This window comes from Bombus bifarius, unplaced genomic scaffold (genome assembly GCF_011952205.1).
Source record: "Bombus bifarius isolate JDL3187 unplaced genomic scaffold, Bbif_JDL3187 scf7180000008006, whole genome shotgun sequence".
NCBI lineage: Eukaryota > Metazoa > Arthropoda > Insecta > Hymenoptera > Apidae > Bombus > Bombus bifarius.
Genome location: NW_022884384.1, coordinates 851,289 through 868,897, shown reverse-complemented (window position 1 = coordinate 868,897; position 17,609 = coordinate 851,289). Strand labels below are relative to the sequence as shown.

General features: G+C 38.0%; 1 protein-coding gene across 1 annotated transcript in view; it reads left to right on the top strand.

The window, feature by feature from the left end:
- Window positions 1-17,182, top strand: part of LOC117206331 (HIV Tat-specific factor 1 homolog) — a 57,952-nt gene extending 40,770 nt beyond the window's left edge. The window contains exons 4-7 of the mRNA XM_033445573.1: window positions 5,596-5,765; window positions 13,023-13,209; window positions 15,478-15,614; window positions 16,660-17,182. Coding sequence (XP_033301464.1) covers window positions 5,596-5,765; window positions 13,023-13,209; window positions 15,478-15,614; window positions 16,660-16,978 — 813 coding nt within the window. The 3' untranslated portion in view covers window positions 16,979-17,182. The remainder of the gene's footprint in view (window positions 1-5,595; window positions 5,766-13,022; window positions 13,210-15,477; window positions 15,615-16,659) is intronic.
- Window positions 17,183-17,609: the final 427 nt, after the last annotated feature.

Here is a 17,609-nt window from a genome sequence, read left to right as displayed (position 1 = left end):
CCATTCCTGTTTGTCATTAGCTAATGACGTTAGGATATTAAATTAACGCAACTGCTATTTATTTAGCTGCTTACGTGAGTTCTTTAAACTCTTTCTTTATAATGTGGGAATTATTCGTAAGATTCAGTGGACTTGATTTTTGTTCTAATTTTAATTTCATTTCGTCAACTGTGACAGTATAGTAATTAATATTGAAATTAAATCTCTGATTCGTCATCACGTTATTTTTAAACAGTTCGAGATAATCAGTGGAAGTACCAGTGGATAATATAACGATATGAAATCGCAACCAAGAACCAAAAAAAGATACGTTTTGTCAGTATTATATGAATCATCTCGTACCTATATTTCTTAATACTCAGTTTTCTTACGTTTTCTTACGAGATAACAAACCTCTCGCAGAAGTATTTATCATCTGACATGAATTCATTAGTCAGAAACAAAAAGCAAAAAAGTTGGAAGGTTTATAGAGAAAAATGAACGTCTCAGTCGAAAAGTTCCTCGTTCTTCGAAGAATACAACTAGAGCAAATATTTATTTCGCAAAAATATCACGGCAAAATTTCGCTTTCCGACGAGCGTAATTCTTCGGCAAATAATCAGTGATTTCAACGATCATAAATCCGTAACAGAAGCGCCATAAATGCTCTCGCGTAAATTACGGTTGTCCGTCTTCTTTTTCGGTGAGAAACGAAATCGCGTTGTATCATCCGGCATAGTTGAACGATGACGTAGCGATAACGCGTATAGAATTTCCGATGAAAGTATTGTTCAAAGAGATGGTGTTTGCGAGATATTGATTCGATGGCGGGCGCTAGCATTTTGCAAACAGCGCGGCTATACGTACACGCCAATCTTGCCCAGGCGTAAATTCGAACGCGTCGTCATTTGAATCTAAAATAACCTACGTACGCTTGATCCCTGTTAAAATTCCTCTTTTTTCGTAGCTTAACTCATGCACGTGAATTTACAGGCGAAAAGCTTAACTCGTGCGAAAAACTGAAAAATTTGCACGAAGATGAAATCATAGAATAACAGAACAATTATTAAATAAGAACTGAAATTTCTTAGAATCCATCCCGTTATAACGTTCTACCCCATTCTAACACAGGATAAAACCGTTCGAAGAATCTGTCCATATTTCACGTACTTTCGAACGATAGTGTACACGTTCGTCACTGTATTTACCGAATTAATATATTCGATAATATACGGATCAAATGATTCGTGTTCATAGTCTTCGCTAGATACTAACCTTCAGTCTCAAATGGTCGATGCTTTAACTCACTCCTAAGTCACACCTATGCCCATGAACTCCCTGTTACTTTGACGTTGCTTCAGGGTCACTTTCGCGTGCGTTCCCCTTTTGGTCATGTCAACCCATTGGAACCCTAAAAATAGTACCGTAGGTGCCGCTTGAACGGCCGAACAAGCGACGGGAGGTGAAGAAGGGCGATAAAACTATGGCCATGTCTGTGGGTGTACGACGATACACGCGTATTGTGTCCGTTTAAGCGAGGCAAAAATGAAACTCTTCTCGGTCGGTGGCGCAAATAGTTGTAGAAAATTTGTACAAATTTATTGTAATATTATGCGAAAGTTTTTAAAATTTCGTTAGCATTGTAATAAAACATGATTAGTCTTTGAAATTAATGCTAGAATGTTGGTAAAAGTTAGGAAATATTTCGAGAGTCAAGCCGATCAATTTCATTTTTTATGAAACTCTCGATTTACATAATTATTACTCGACGTTTCAAAAAGAGCGAAGAAAGAGGCACTTCGTAAAATTCCTTCTTTCCATCTGACTAGTAGAAGTTATACCCTCGTGGAAAACTACGACCATTGTACTGTCAATATGCACGATATATTTCACCATTTATCACGTTACTAACAGCCAATTAAATAGTCTGTTTTCAAACGTAGATCGCTGAGAAATCATTCGTAAGAAATTTTTATAATAAAATAAAATATTTTCAAATACATTCGCGAAACACACACCGTAGGTGGAAATCAGAAACACGAACTCCTGGGAAGCAGACAATGAGCAGCAGCAGGAGTATCTTACCAAGGACGCGTGGGTTCATTCAGCGAGAAGGGCTTCTGATTTTTGCCTGTCTACGCGGTCGTTGATATTATATTCCTTGCGGCTATACGTCATCGCGTGGGCGGAAGAACGGCGATAAAACGGTGGGTGGGTCAGGCTATAACGTTTTGCTCTTCCATCATCTTTTGATTCGATCTTTGTCGTTCATGTCAGCCAAAGGATAGAGAAGCTTCTGGATTTCGTACGCGCCGATAAATCAGTCGTTTCGATCCTCTACGTCTTGTTCGCGCTGGCCTGAACCGACAGGTTGTAGCAGATACAAATTGCTTCGAGTCTTTTCCTCTTGGATTTTGAATGAACTTGTAGTATTTGCGGACGGTTTTTGGCGTGCTTCATGTTCGGATATGAATTCACAGGGATCAGAAACGTTGTTAGGTTCGTTCGATATGCTTGGAATTTGTTCGCTTAGGAATCCTCGCTTTGTTCTTCGTTTGCAGAATTTCCGCTAGTTGATAATTTGCTTCGAGCTTTTCTGCCTATCTAGAGAAATAATTCAGATGTTTTAACGCTCGCTTTAGTATATGAGCATCCTTAACTTTTCACTGTTGCTAGAAGGACTAAATTTATTTAATACGTTAAATATTCTTCCATGACCCATACGAGATTTTCATAAGAATTATTTATTCTATAATAAATTACAACACACCATTTTATTAATATTTTATAATAAAATTAAGCGATTTCGCAATCGCATGATTCGCAAAAATTAATTTCTTTTACAAGTTGCAATGAGTTGGTTGAATTTTTTTGCTGCTGCTTTTAGCCGTAAATATCTTCTCTTATATTCTTTCGTAATTTTTTCCATATCCTGCCATTTCACAGCTATTAGTGTGGTTACGAGAAGCAATCTCCTACTCAAATGGCTTTCAATATCAGACTACGTCAGTTTATTGTTATTTTTCCGCCGTGCACATTACGGTCTGGCAATATACGTCAATAGTATCAGTATGATTGTTCTCAGCCAGTTATCCACGTTGCATGATCGAATTCAATAAGCAGTCTGTTATTCAGTGGTATTACGTGAGCATGATTCGAAAGTGAATTCCTTGCTTTATTTCCTGGACATTGAAGGTCGTCGGAAAATAAGAATACTTCAAAGTCCACGAAAGACGTAGACGCGATCGTGAAAAAATAAATTTTCCATATTTAACGAACCAACTGCGTGATCTTGTTTTCTTTGATTCAAGATTAAACGTAGGACCTATCGATTACAAAGGAGGGATTTGTAAGCGCCACCTCGAAATTTTACGCAATTCACTAACGAATAATTTGCCAGAGTACTTTTCTAGGTCATTGTTACCAGAGAGAGTCGTTTCGTTATCTCTGTTGCGTCATCGTCCAAGTTGGCGCCGCTAAATCTACATATTTAGTCATTCAATGAAATTACTCGGATAGCGTGTCTGCGCGGCTGTTATATACATCGCTGAGTTTTCGAAAGGTCAGGAAAATGGGGAAAAACGAGAAATTACGGTACGTTGCACTGGAAGATAATTGAAAAAGAATCGTGAAATAATCGTGCCGGAAATCAATTAAAATAGATACGACGTATGACGGAAGATTTTTTTTAAACTCGTTAATTGGATCGCAGCTATCTCTGACTCTGCATAAATTTGGCTTTCCTGTGACCGATCCTTATCAACGAACAAGTCTTGTACACGTTACGTTCCCGTTTATTAGCCAATGACGTTATCCGTTTCTTATTCGTGGCACGTCGTTCGTATAATTCGTTCCGCGATGAAGAGGCTCACCAAAAAACCATGGAAATCGTACACGACGAGATTCCAAGAAACTGTACCTGCACAGCGGTCGCTTGTCAATTGTGAAAGTTCAGTTGTTTGTCGGTACACGTCGCAAGCACGCACGAGAATACGAGATGCGTTAGGATCTAGTCGTTCCGTCGGTTTACGATCTTTCTGATTCAGGTTTCTATTTGACTGATTTACATTCTACGAAAATAAAATTACGTAGACTACGCTTTTTCTTCATTCTGTTTGTTTATTTGTTTGTATCTACAAAAGACAAGTTATAAATTGTAGATAATTTACAAGCCTCTACCTAAAAAGTGTACCCTCTATGCATTCGTTTCTTTGTTCCATATTTTGTCAGGCAGAAAACGACTCGATCAAAGTCTTGATGCGAGATAGCGAGGATGTACGGTGATCATCAAGCTGCTTGATATCTCACCGAATAAAAATTGCACCGAATAAGCGGTTGATTTATCCGCGTTCACCTTTTTGTAACCACATCCACCAGGTTAATACGATGATAAATTTAAGGAAAAACTCTACGTTCAAGATCTGATTCTGAAGGCTCGTTTCTTTACAAATGTTGTTCGCAAAGGTTATGAAATCACGGTTAAAAGTATAGAACTCGAAGCTACTACTAGAAAGACTCGGAATCGGCGCGCGTTTCAAAATAAATCTGACAGGCCCGCCGGATCTGTCTGTTCCGCGATACGATGTTCGCTATTTCTAGTACCTATCTGGTATTTTTATACGATTTCAGCGACGACTGCTGCCTGTGGTAATATGCACTGATTCCATTTGAATTTATTACTAGCCAATATGAGCAATTACGATAGCTACGATTTTTTTTTTATTTCAGCGTTCGATACATTTTCAATGCGATTTGTCAGTGATTCAATATCTACGTTTGTCGAATGGATGAAATATGTATCAAGTTGAGTAATACATCCATTTATCCTTCGATGGTCGTATTATGTACGATCTAAATGGAAAGAATAATTTAAAGTAAAAATGTATTTCGGTTTTCATCACGATTTAAAACTGAAAGCGTTTCAGTAATATGAAATATAGGTCGTGAATGATTAAATTAATGGCTGTTTTTGTCAATGTGTTTAAACGAGTCTCGCCGAATCTGTAGACTTTCTGTTTGCGTGACCTGTTAAACAGTCGAACGTCTGGTTTTTTTTGCATTGCACGTTAATTATCGATGGTACACGCCTTGCAAAAGGCAAATTATTCCTCTCGGTACACCGATTTCATAAATCATGGAACTCGTCTGGAAGTCAGCGTCAATTTATTTATGAGTGAAGAGGGCGAATTAATTGATATCGTAGAGCGCAAATTGACAGCAAAGTGGCCTAACAGATGTTTTTTCCCTTCTCGATTAACACTTATCTGTAATATCTGTGTCCTTGTTTAAACGGTAGGTACTTGCACGCGTAAATTTTGTGAAAAATAAAATTTTGAAATCCAGTAATTCATACGGATTCAACGAAACATAGAAATATGTAGATTTACAAGATGATATCAAATCCATTATTTTTAAAAGTAGAAAACATTATATTAGAGAGAGTTTCGATTAAACAGAAATTACCTTTCTAAAAGTATGACAATTTTCTTTTCGCTTGATCTAGGACGAGAAGAAACTTCGTCGTTTTTATTAACCACGCTCTCTTCGCGATATTGTCTCTTGTATTTAATTAACCCTTCGTTTTTTCTTCACTCTTTTTTTTTATTTTTTGTTCAGGTCGAATCGGTGGATTTGGCGTTAAAGATCTTGGATAAGTCTCAAATCAGGGGTAAAACGTTGTCTGTTCAGAGGGCAAAGTTTCAAATGAAGGGAGACGCGTACGATCCAGCCTTGAAACCGAAACGGAAAAAAAAGGATAAGGAGCGACAGAAAAAGTTGCAAGATAAGTAAGTCACATACCGTAGATATTTCATTCTTTTTTAAGATGGATTTTTAATCATAAATTAGAACGAAGGTAAGGCCGTAACTGAATTACTTTGCTTTTCGTAATTTTATTATCATTTTTTATCGAGCGATAAGCAAATCGCTGTGCAAAGAAAGAAGAGAAGAAATTCATTTAGCTTGAAATACTGAGAAAGATGTAATAAATTTTTCAATTTATTGCGAAGCGATATTGCAGTTGTAGCTTCTATCTTATTGAGACAAATGAAAAAGGAAAGAAATTTATTTATTTTAAAATAATTTATTATAAATATATTATGTAGGAGTTTCCAATACCGATAATAGTATCGAGCACGGCATAAATTTGGAGTATAAATTCACATTTTCACCAGTGTCTCTTACCTCGATAATATAATAGACTTATAAGTCTATTTCTCTACTGCATCTAACTTTATTACAGTATTTTGTATTCTCCCTGTAAAAACTTTAAACAAAGTACATTACGTGATTTTACGGTTCCAAGGACACTGTGATTATAGAACCATCGCTTCGGTTTTTTTCACTGTCAGAAACCGTGAAGAATCCGCGATCAGAGCGAATTCTCGCATCGAGCAACTCCGTAAAATCGCCTCTTAAACCATTTCGAGCGTTTCTTTCCATTCATGTTGGTTCATTCATCTTTTCGTGTTGGCAGCCGTCTAAGAATCTGTATCGTATGTTACCGCTCAATCTCCGTGGTATCGAGATACGTGTCATCTTCACGCTCGATTTACGCTAGTCCCTAGTTACCGTATACTTTGGCTAACGCAAATATTATTCTGCGCTCTTCGAGGATTGATTTACTACCAGGTGTCAGCGTATTGACACTTCGATTGGACATCGTTTAACCTATTTTTTCATTTTACGTATTCCTTCGTTCAGAAATGAAATAGATTAGTATTTTAAAATGCATAAAATTTGAATACGTTACAGTAGAAAATTTGAAAAGATAATTTAATATCGGATTGGTATAGAAATTGTATTGTAAAATTATTTAACTGCTATTTTTAGGTCAATTAACTTCGGACGTTTAACTTGTATTTTTGTTTTATATCTTAGGCGCTAAATGCCACTTATAGCCTGATCTAACAAAGGCTAAAACGATAAGAAATATTATATAGTGACACGAAAAATTCACACAGCTAACGTTTTTACCGTGATATTTTGTATTTAAGGATAGATACCTCTCCTTCTTTCAACATTTCTAAAAAGAGAAAAATGACAAATTCTTTCTATCCTCGTACTTCTGAAAATTCCGACCCTCCGATCTCGTTCCATCTAGCCTGACCCAGCTACAGAAATAGAAGTGTAACAAATTGTCCAAAACGAATCAAATCATTTCGCTGTTTCATTTTTCTCTTCGTTACGAAATGGAATGTGTTTGCCAGTGGCCATCTCATGGTTGTCTTGAAACTCGGTTGTCTTGGCACGAACCGGATGCCACGAGGGTCCAAGTTGCTCGAGATGCCGCCAGACTGCTTGGCGTTGGCGGATTCCGGTAAAAGCAGCTGCACGAGTCGATTACTCACGTCGTGCCTGAACGTTACGGGCCGCGTGTATAACGCGCTTCGCGCCGCATCACACCGCTGTACTTTCTTACACGCGTCTACTTTCCTTTCTCAACTGCGAGCAAAAAGACGCGGCTCTCTTCTCATCTCGAGGACCAGACGTATGCGATGCTGCATCACGATGCACCGTATACCTTTCCTTTGTCTTTTTCTTCTCGACGATCGACGAGCATCTTCCGGATGTTCGAGAGGCAAATGAATCTACTTGCTGAGTTTCTTGCAGGATCTCGCCTTTTGCAATTTTTGGCAATTTTTGAGGCGCTGTAGAATTCTCTTGGAAAACGAACACAGCGATTCGTATTTGGTTCAGATTTGGTAGCTTGGAACGTTGTCGCCTCGTAAGCTTTGTCGTTAGAAGAGTCGTTGGAGGTCGAAAGAGGAGCGTAATATAATGCGCATCACACAACACAGGTTTCATTTTTGGAATTTATCGCGCAAGAACAGGGAACAGTTTTGAAGTTTGCGTTTAGAAAATATAATTTTGCTTTCACCCTAAATTTTAATAAAGATCGTACGTTTCTATTTCACGGAGTGAGATTACATCGAATTCAAACGCAATTGGTACGAGCTTTCTCTCAAGTGCGCCGTGCTTTCCTAATACATGCAGCACTTTGACAAACACGTTGGCTTTTCTTTTGAAAAGGAAGCTTCTTACAAGTTTTCCACGGGTTTTGCTCGCGTGTTGCATATAATGTTTCAATTGCATTACAAAGTTATTTTAATTGATTATATATGTCGGAGATGGAAAGACAGCGGAATTTCCCGTCCGGAATGTTGGGAAAAGCCCCCCTATACACTAGTCCAGACTTTTACTATAGCCGCCCTTAAATAATAAAAATAAGAAATAGTCTTAATGTTCCAATCTGACTTTATGACGATGTGTTTGGGCTCGAAGTGACATGGCGAGTCACTGGACGTAGCCACAGTCACGGGAAGGACATCTATCTGACAGAGGTACGAAATGATTATATGGCTCTCCTTAAAAACAAAGATTGACCCGAGAAGTGGGGACAGGAGTATATAAGGACAGCCTCTTTTGGATTAAGGGAGAGTTAGTTTGTTAGCGAGTCGTTGGACGAATTGCCGATTGAGTTATCGGGAAGTTACCCGAATCGAGTAGCACGTTGATAATTGTCCTCCCGTGGACCGTGGATTCGTCATCGAACCTGAATTCGTTGTCACCATCATCTCGACCATCCTATTACCATTGCTCATAGCCTCTTGTAGTGTCCACATTCGTACGGATAAATATTAGCTACGTTGGCGACGGTAAAGTAAGTAAAGGTTCATCGAACGCCCCAAAATGCCAACCTGACTCCGACATATAAAATATATGGAATGCAATTTTTTAATCGAGGAAGATTTTTATAAATTTTTATAGCGTTTTCCTCTCTTAATTGAAATAGGTATCTCATGACAAACTTAATAAACTGAAACAACCCAGAAGATAAAGGAGGAGAAAACTTTCAACAAGATGATTCATCACTTTGCAGAGAAAATGGTTTCAACTGTTACCGAGCAACGATTCGATTAGTTTATTTCAGTGTAAATCCATCGAGTTGCACGTCCACGTTACGTTACATTTCCTGTTTCGAGAAATACTCCAAGAACCTATCTGTGGAACACGCAGAGAAACGTTAGAATCGCTCTGTTTATCTCGGCACGATATTTTCTTCGGGTCTACGTCTTCGTTAAGGTTTCTCATTCTCTGTTTTATTACTTTTGAATTCCACGATGTTCTAGAAGCCGTGCAAGAAGAATATTCTAACGTAAGCATTTCAAGTTCTGCGACGATGAAAGTTAATATTTTTTAAAAGCGTTTCTCCGAAGCGGAATATTTTATTTTCGGTGGAGCCGTAAAAAGTGCGAGCAAAAGATAAACGGAGGATGACAAAAAGAACGAGTAAAAAAAAATCGTTAATTAAATATCGAAACTGTTCTTTGGAATTTTAATGAAAATAAGGTACTTGTGCGTTGCTGGAAAGATGACAAAATGAATTAGAGTGGTGTGGGCAAGGCAGGCGCTGCTTTGTATCGTTCGCCGTCACGCGTTGCTGTGTTATTTTGTTCGTATAGCTGACACTTTCGACCAATACGCGTGCTTATCCTTACGATCGTGTTGAGTCTATACGAAATAACTAATCAGACCCGCATTCCTTACGCTAGTCATTCTCCCAATACTTGCGCCGAGCTTGGCAAGTAAGATCTAATTTTGCTCGAAACACGTTCTTTTTCTTGTCCGTCCTTTTCTTTTTTGCATTCTCTTCGACTTGGTTTCTACGGATATACCGTGAATCATGGACTTACTTTTTGGTTACAAAACGAGGTCTATGTTTGGTCGGAATATTCCTTTTCTGCCTTTCCGTGTTCCTTTATTTTCTGCAACTACAAGGAAGCGTATATTCAAATTATTTCCTCTATCGCAAAAACTTTCTTTATCCATATTTTTTTTCTCGATATTTTTACCATCGCGTGGAAGGCATCTGTAAACTGGATCGTAACTGAGACGTGGATCGTAAACTGAATCCACGTCTGTCAATTAATCACTGATCTCACCGTTCACAGTTCCCTATTGCCGTTTCAAGTCGAACAGCTTCGAGTTGATCGGTTTGGTGACCAAGGCAAGACGTATCGGCTCTGAAATCCTCGAGTACACCTGGAACAGGGTCCTTATCTGCACGCGGTATCCGTAATCATCGGTTAGTCGAGCGTCTGCTGTCTTCATCGGTGCGCACGGGTATCTGCCTAAGGACGAGAGCAAGAGAGTTCGATGGCCTGAACTTCGTGAAAACCAGTTATTTGCGAACGAACCAGGCCCTCCTCGACTGTTCTTTGCCGGAAGTCGCGGCTCTAACGGTCTTTTCGCGTTCGCAAATCGACTGAATATCTCGTTTTCCTATTCCTACGATTTTCTCTTTTAGTCTGGATGTCGATCGGCCTGTTCGATTCCATAACGATTCCCACGTTTTCGATCGCGCGTACACGCCCTTATATATTCGCTCTTACTATAGAAAATTTCCTGACTCAGCAAAACGACCAAAAGAGACGCGAGGAAATAACTATCGCGTATAGCGAGAGTCGTTAGACTAATACCTATAAATCTGTTGGAAGAATGTCCATCCAGAAGTAAAGATTTATTACGCATACGTAGTAAGCGCATAGTGTGCAGCGTTTAACGCGTGTCCATTTATCAATACGTATAATTTTATGCGGCCCGGCATTGCCATGTTTAATAAGCTGATCGTATGGCATAACCTCGACAAACCTTGCACAGTGACACTTGGTTAATTTATCTTCTCAATCAGCTTGCGAATTTTATCGAGCGTAGCGATGTATAGCGGCAGATCTGCTCTATCGACTACCGATTTCACACTTGCTTAATCATGGCATAAATATTAATGATGCCTCGATCAGACGAGACCTCTAATCGACAATCATAACGCGCCACCTTAATTAATATTATCTGACTTAAGCTAATCGGAGATTAGCTTAATTGATTCCCGGGGGTAGAGATTAAGTCCGTATGTAATTGTATCCAAGGGTGTCATAAGTCATAACTTCCTGACCGGATAATATAGCGTACGTATAGTAATAATATATAATATGCGCGTATAGTAATTCGCAGTTGTACGTAATTGTCGATTAATTTAGCGTGGTATAACGCTGAAACGTTTATAAATCGTATCTCATCGTGTCATCGATTCTATTGTCCATATAATTTGATAATTGGTGGTTAAGATTACGAATAGTTGGAACGTTTAAAATGTTTTCCAAAAGTCTATATTTCTTAGCTCCGTTGGAATGTTGGTGCGTTGAGAATTCGCCGAAAATATGATCAAGATTTGTAATAGTATTGTAAAGTACGTGGCATTCCTAGAATTTCCAGAGTGCTTTCCAACTATTCGATAACGTTGCAAAGCTCTCTGGGGTGAAATCGGCGCTTTCAACAATGTTACAAACGCTTTCTTGGTGCTGACAGAATTGTCTGCCACTTTTTACGCCAAGCAAGATGTTGCAAAATTGTGTGTAATATTTTTAAATCTGATACCTCTACAAGCAGGAACATCGTAAGTAAAAGTTGTAAGATATTTTTGAAAATCTCAATTCGATCGAACCTGAAAATGTCAGTCGATACAAATTATATCGTTAAATCGTAATAGCGCTGTATTACTAAGGCTCGTTCTTTGCTATTGTATCGTATTGTACTGTTGTAACCATATCTCGATGTAACTGTGAGTAAATATTTTAATTCGTTTGTTATTGCTGAAACGGTCAACAGTAGATCGTTGTTTATCCGAAGGGCAAAAACAGTTCGTATAATAGTTCTCTGATTCTCTCGGCTATATATGACTTTCCGTTCATACAGTAGGAATTCACGTTCAGATAAGTGGATTAAATCGACAGTTCATTTACTCAGGAATTAATTAAAATTTCGTTCGAATAAATGGAGCTGGGATAAACGAAGTTGCACAGCGTTTGAAATACGATAAAAACCTATGAATATCCGATGGACGCGAATTTAGAATTTATAAATAGCCGACGGCAACATGTCGAGAGCTGAATTGTGTTTTCTTCTACTAAAAAAGGTTAAACGCTCCAGTTGGAATGCAGTGGCGAACAAATGTGTTAACACTTGCCATAATCTTAGAACTCGTTGGGAGTCTGCCACACACGATGGCCGCAAAATGTTACGGCTCATTAGTTTGGCTAACCGAACCTTGTAGAGTTACGAGAGGATAAAGCGAGATCTATACGGATGATATAAACAAAAAAGCAAACAAAAAAGAAAAGGATAGCGGAATCGTCTTGTTCATCGTTTTTCACTTGTTCATCTGCGTCTACATAAAAATAACTTCAAGATGGTTGTAATTAGAAAAATTAACGCGTTAAAGAACTGTGTAGGATTTGAGAAAAATATTGTACCTGCTTCTGATCTTCGAATACTATTTAAATTTGAACGTGTAAGGTACACGTATCGATAGGTATATCGATACTAAAGCTCGGGAAAAATCAGAAATTACGCGATCATTTTCATCTTTACGATCCATTGTTTCTGACATTTTTCAGAATAAACGTTGACAGCGCAAACAACACAAACGTACGTACATAAGTGTGTACATAAGTACGTACACATCATGATACAGTCACGTCACGTGTGTAATTTAAGTAAACGTTCTTCCATCTAAGATTCTTGCGCACTATGCATAAAATGAAACGACTCGAACGATGTCTATACGTAGCATGGAATTACTGCGGCTTCATTGCAGTGTCTAGTTCACGCCTTGCAAATTACAAAAGGCTATACGTACTGCCCACTTTTACAACACACCGTGTAATATTCTCTGTATATAAATGTGATTATCTCGTTAAAGCTTATGCAAACGCGTTTCTCGATTCAAATTTCATATCTTTATTTTAAATGGAAATTCAGCTTTCCATGTTGTCCCATGAAATCTTTTAATCGATTCTATAGTTGGAATACGCATAATGAAAAGGATACCTTTTCGATGAAAGTAACAGATATAGTTTGAAAGGAAACGTAATTAGGTCATAAAATTTGACAAAAATTGCGATACAACAGATGGACAAAAGCTTCCAATTGTTGTATAAATCGTCGTAAAATGCTTCGTTAGTGTTATTAATTTTTTGTCCTAGATTGTTTGATTGGAGACCTGAACGTGTGTTGGGAGAACCGCTGAAGCACGAAAGGGTGGTAGTTATAAAAAACTTGTTTTCTCCAGAAGACTTTGATCAAGAAGTCTCGTTACTGCTGGAGTATCAACAGGATATTAGGTCCGAGTGCCTAAAATGCGGCGACGTCAGAAAAGTTGTCATTTACGATGTAAGTAATCTCGTATTTTCTTTTCCATTAACAAACCCGAGTCAAAGAGAATATTAACGAAAAAACAAAAATATACACGTTCGATTTAATTTCTTATTATCGTATTATCATTAATTTTTATCATAAATCCTACTGTAACAATAGCTTTCGAGGTATTACGCATTTAGAACAATTATTTTAAACAAAGTACTTATTAAACGAGCTACAATGCAGGCTGATTATCTACTTTAAAATACGTAACGTGTAACAGGCACATAATTAGCTTAACCGCTTAACAATTAAAGTAGATACAATGAAGCAATTAGGAACATTTTAGAACAGAATTTCCTGTCCAAATCTAATCATTTGTTTAACCAAATTTTACCATAGTGGATAAAATATTAACTGTTACATTGTCACTTAGAAATTATAAATAGAGCAAAGAATGAAAAATGAACGTTGTATTAGGATTTCTGTATAATACCAATTACAAATTCTCAGAACATTTTTATTAGCCCGAATCTTACGCATAGTCTTGTTATAACGATGCTTTATAGATTCATAGATTATACAACAGATATAATGTCCAATATGAAATCTAGGTCAATTAGTACCGCATTCTGTGTCGTGTAGATCATCACTGACTCGTCGATAAGCTTTCCATTCTGGCCCTCTAATCTCACGGTTATTAAGAGTAACATACACGCAACGTTTATATTTCATAAATATTTCATCAAGTATAGAATATTACGTACGTAGCTTCTACGAAATAACGAGATTCTAAATCAAAGGAACGAGTAATATCGACTAGTCATCGACATTGAGAACGTAGCAGTTACACACAACCGGAGAAAATTGATCTCGTCGATGCGCAGATAGTGAACAATGAGTCGAGACAAGGTATTTAGAAGATGCACCAGAAAGATGGGGATAACAAAGAAGTTGCTGCTCCGTGGCCGACGCAAATAAACCTTCGAAAAGGGATGACCTAACCCCATAAATTCGCAACGAGACACTCCCAGTCGGCGCGTCTCAACCGTGAATCCATTCAATGTCAAAGTGAATTCCATCGTCTGCCATAGGACCGGTTACACCGTACCAAACGTCGCGTCGGAGCGTGCGAGAAACGCGTGTTCGAGATCAAAAGCGGCGCGTGAAAGGAAATTTCGTGGCAGCCAATTTACCCGTGATCGTCGCTCCCCGTATTTTCCAGGCCGCTTTCGAACCGCGCGTAACACGGTAAAAAGTTGCTCGATGAAAAAACGAAAGATACGAGAAAAAAGAACGAGTCGATCCTTGAGACCGAATTTATGAACAGACGATGCATTTTATGGCGTTCACCGACTTCTCGTCCATTCGGGCAATATCGTTCCAGCGTAATTTCCGGTTAGCCCCCTCTTTTTTTTTGTCAAGGTGGTCGTCTTTGCTCCGTGCTTCCTTTTTCTTGCTCTTTTTCCGTATTTTTTCATCCCGGTGTAGAAAACGCGCGATTGGTCGTGAGTTTCTGGAAAAAGCTTTTTAGACCATCCTTTTTTGTTTCTTTCTTCTTTCTTTCCTTTTTAGCGAATTCTGCGCGATCGAACGATTTATTCTAAATTTATATTTTGTAAAATATATAAAGTAATTATCGAGCGTATGCACATACAATTTTTCAGCTACAAATCCGAACGTACGTATGTTTATCGTGTATCTGTAACGAAGGCTAATGGATAAAACGAAGAGTGTGCCGATTGATCTAACGAGGTACAACGTAAGAAAAGAACAAAGAATGTCATGTCGCGCATGGGGTCAGACAGTAAAATTAATGTTCAAACCGAAGGCTCATAAATTGTGGTTTAAGTCCGAGACGAGAAAAGTATTGTGAGGGACTGTGGGCGACGCGAGGCCAACCTCAAGTCGTAAAAGGGGAAGACAGGGATTCATCTTGGTACAAAAGCGTGTGTGATACGAATGGAAAGACGATGAGCGTATATCTTGGTTTAACTAACTAGGCCATTGTTTAATTATAGCGTACATTTTGTCGATTTGAGTTAAGTTCCAACAGTGAAACGAACAAAATTCTACGACTACAAACGCGACAAAATCCTGTTAGAACGAACCGTATGAAAGATAAAATTTCGAAAATAAAAGAATGATATAACGATCATTGGTTTCTTCTGTTACATACAGTGACTTATGAACGTATTCGAACGCTTTTCATTCGATATTTAATTTCAGTTTGATATTTATTTAATTTTGGTAGAAGGAAAAGTTGAGAAGTTTGAACTCAAACTTTTTTGTTCTTTACAGAGACATCCAGAAGGTGTTGCCCAGGTAACATTTCGAGAACCAGCAGAAGCACAGGCTTGTATTCAATTATTGAACGGTCGTTGGTTCAGTCAGAGGAAAATATCGGCAGAAATCTGGGATGGCAAGACCAAATACAAGTAAGTTTACCCGTTGCTTCTCCTCTCTGCTGTCGGTTTTACCGACCTGCCAGAGTTATGTCGGGCTTAGTCGATAGTTAACCGTCCATCGAGATTCCCAATCCGCTGACGTTCTGCTTCTGAAGCCGCTTCTTCTTTACTCCTCGAGTCTGATTTATCGACACGAATTCTGTAAAGAATATGAAAGTTTATTTTGGAGTTATTTAAAAATATTATTATATTACAATTAAGAAGGATTAAAAGCACAGTAACTTTCTGCTCAGAATTATCATCCTCGTCGTGTCTTTAGTCGCACAGTTTCTATAAACACGAATAAGTATCATAGAATACCGTATTTTATTCGAAATTGTAAATTATTCTAGATTCTATTCCATAGTTTGTCTAGGATTTCATAATTACATCTGAAACGAGCGATCACATTTGTCTTTGATATCAATTACGGATAATATTGTGATCTTACTCTGTGGCTTGATCGATAAGGTTGTAAGCTACACAGGAAAACTTGTATAAAATTATATTTATTTCTTTTTTGAATGTCCAATTTTATTTACAAAATTACAAAATGTATGCATTTCTATTGTTATTATTTCTCTAACGCGTCATAAATATTTGCAATATTATTTTTACATCCTGTTATCATATATAGGATTCGACATTGCCGACTTTCGTACAAGGCGTCTCTTTCGATTTTTATATAATTTGTTTGATATTATGTTCATTTACTGCAGCTAGTTTCACTATAAAATATATTTTCAGTATTATTTATTCGTTTTATCGTCCAAGTCGGTTGATAATTTTATTTCTTCCAAAGCTTATCCAGTGATAACCCATTAACCTGACATATCGCCAATTCTTATTTTTTTACTAATGTATCTTTCTCATTCCTAATCATCGAAATTTCAGCTAACCGATAACCGCTTTTATCTTCCTTATCCTAATTTCCCAATAGCCTAATGATAAAACACGCAGAACGATGAAGCATCGCGGAGTACGGCAGACGTTGACGGCGCGCTCGTCAAATCGATTTCCATCTTCTTCTTTTTAGGGTTACGGAAACCGACGCGGAAGTGGAAGCTCGAATCGCCAAATGGGATAAGTATTTGGAGGATGGCGAGGCAGAGAAGCGACAGGAAGCCGCGGACAATGAGAATAGAAAGGAGCAGAAAGGAGAGGAAAGGCCCGTGGTTCCAGAGAAAGCGGAATTGTCTGAAACGACGATAAAAGATTCTGAAAAAACGGGAACTGCGCAACAGACGGATGTTACGGAACGTTCAAAGACATTGGAAAGTACCAGTGAAACTGAAATATCTGCGAGTTCCGGGGATTTAGAGCATTTAGGGGAATCGCTTAAAAATAATGCATAAAACAAGGAAAATTCCAACGGCAGACGAACGAATAAATTTTTGAAATGGGAATAATTCAGAGTAAGGTTGACGATCATGAATAAAGAGTATTAGAAGGTAACTCGTACCTTATTGTTGAATATCCAAGTACTGTTGTATAATATAGCTCCGCAGTCATGTTCCGGTTATTCAAATCAGATGAAATAAAGAGTAATTTTCCCTGTATTTTATGATTCAATAAATCCTCACCTTTGTAATTATTAATTTTCCTTCTGATTTTCCAACAGGTTGACATGACTCGCAGAATTTAAACTGTACAGGTTTTCTTAACGAATCGCTTGACCGTGGATGTTGGTGTAAATTCATATTTTTATAAATACCTATCTATAATTACAGAGTATAATTACAAATATAACAAGTACTTTGCGTATTTTATGTATTTTTCCATATTACGTGTATTTTACGATATTCGGATGTTTCGTTCGTCAAAATAGAAATCGATCGCAAGTGCGTTTAATCCGATCCGTATGGCGATCGGTTGCGATATCAACGAGAAATTCCATCCTTTTGAAAGGTTTTCTTGATAGATTCGAACCGGTTGGTTCCCATCAACGAACACGGAGCTGGGTTCCGCCGCCGCTTCGCGGTTCAG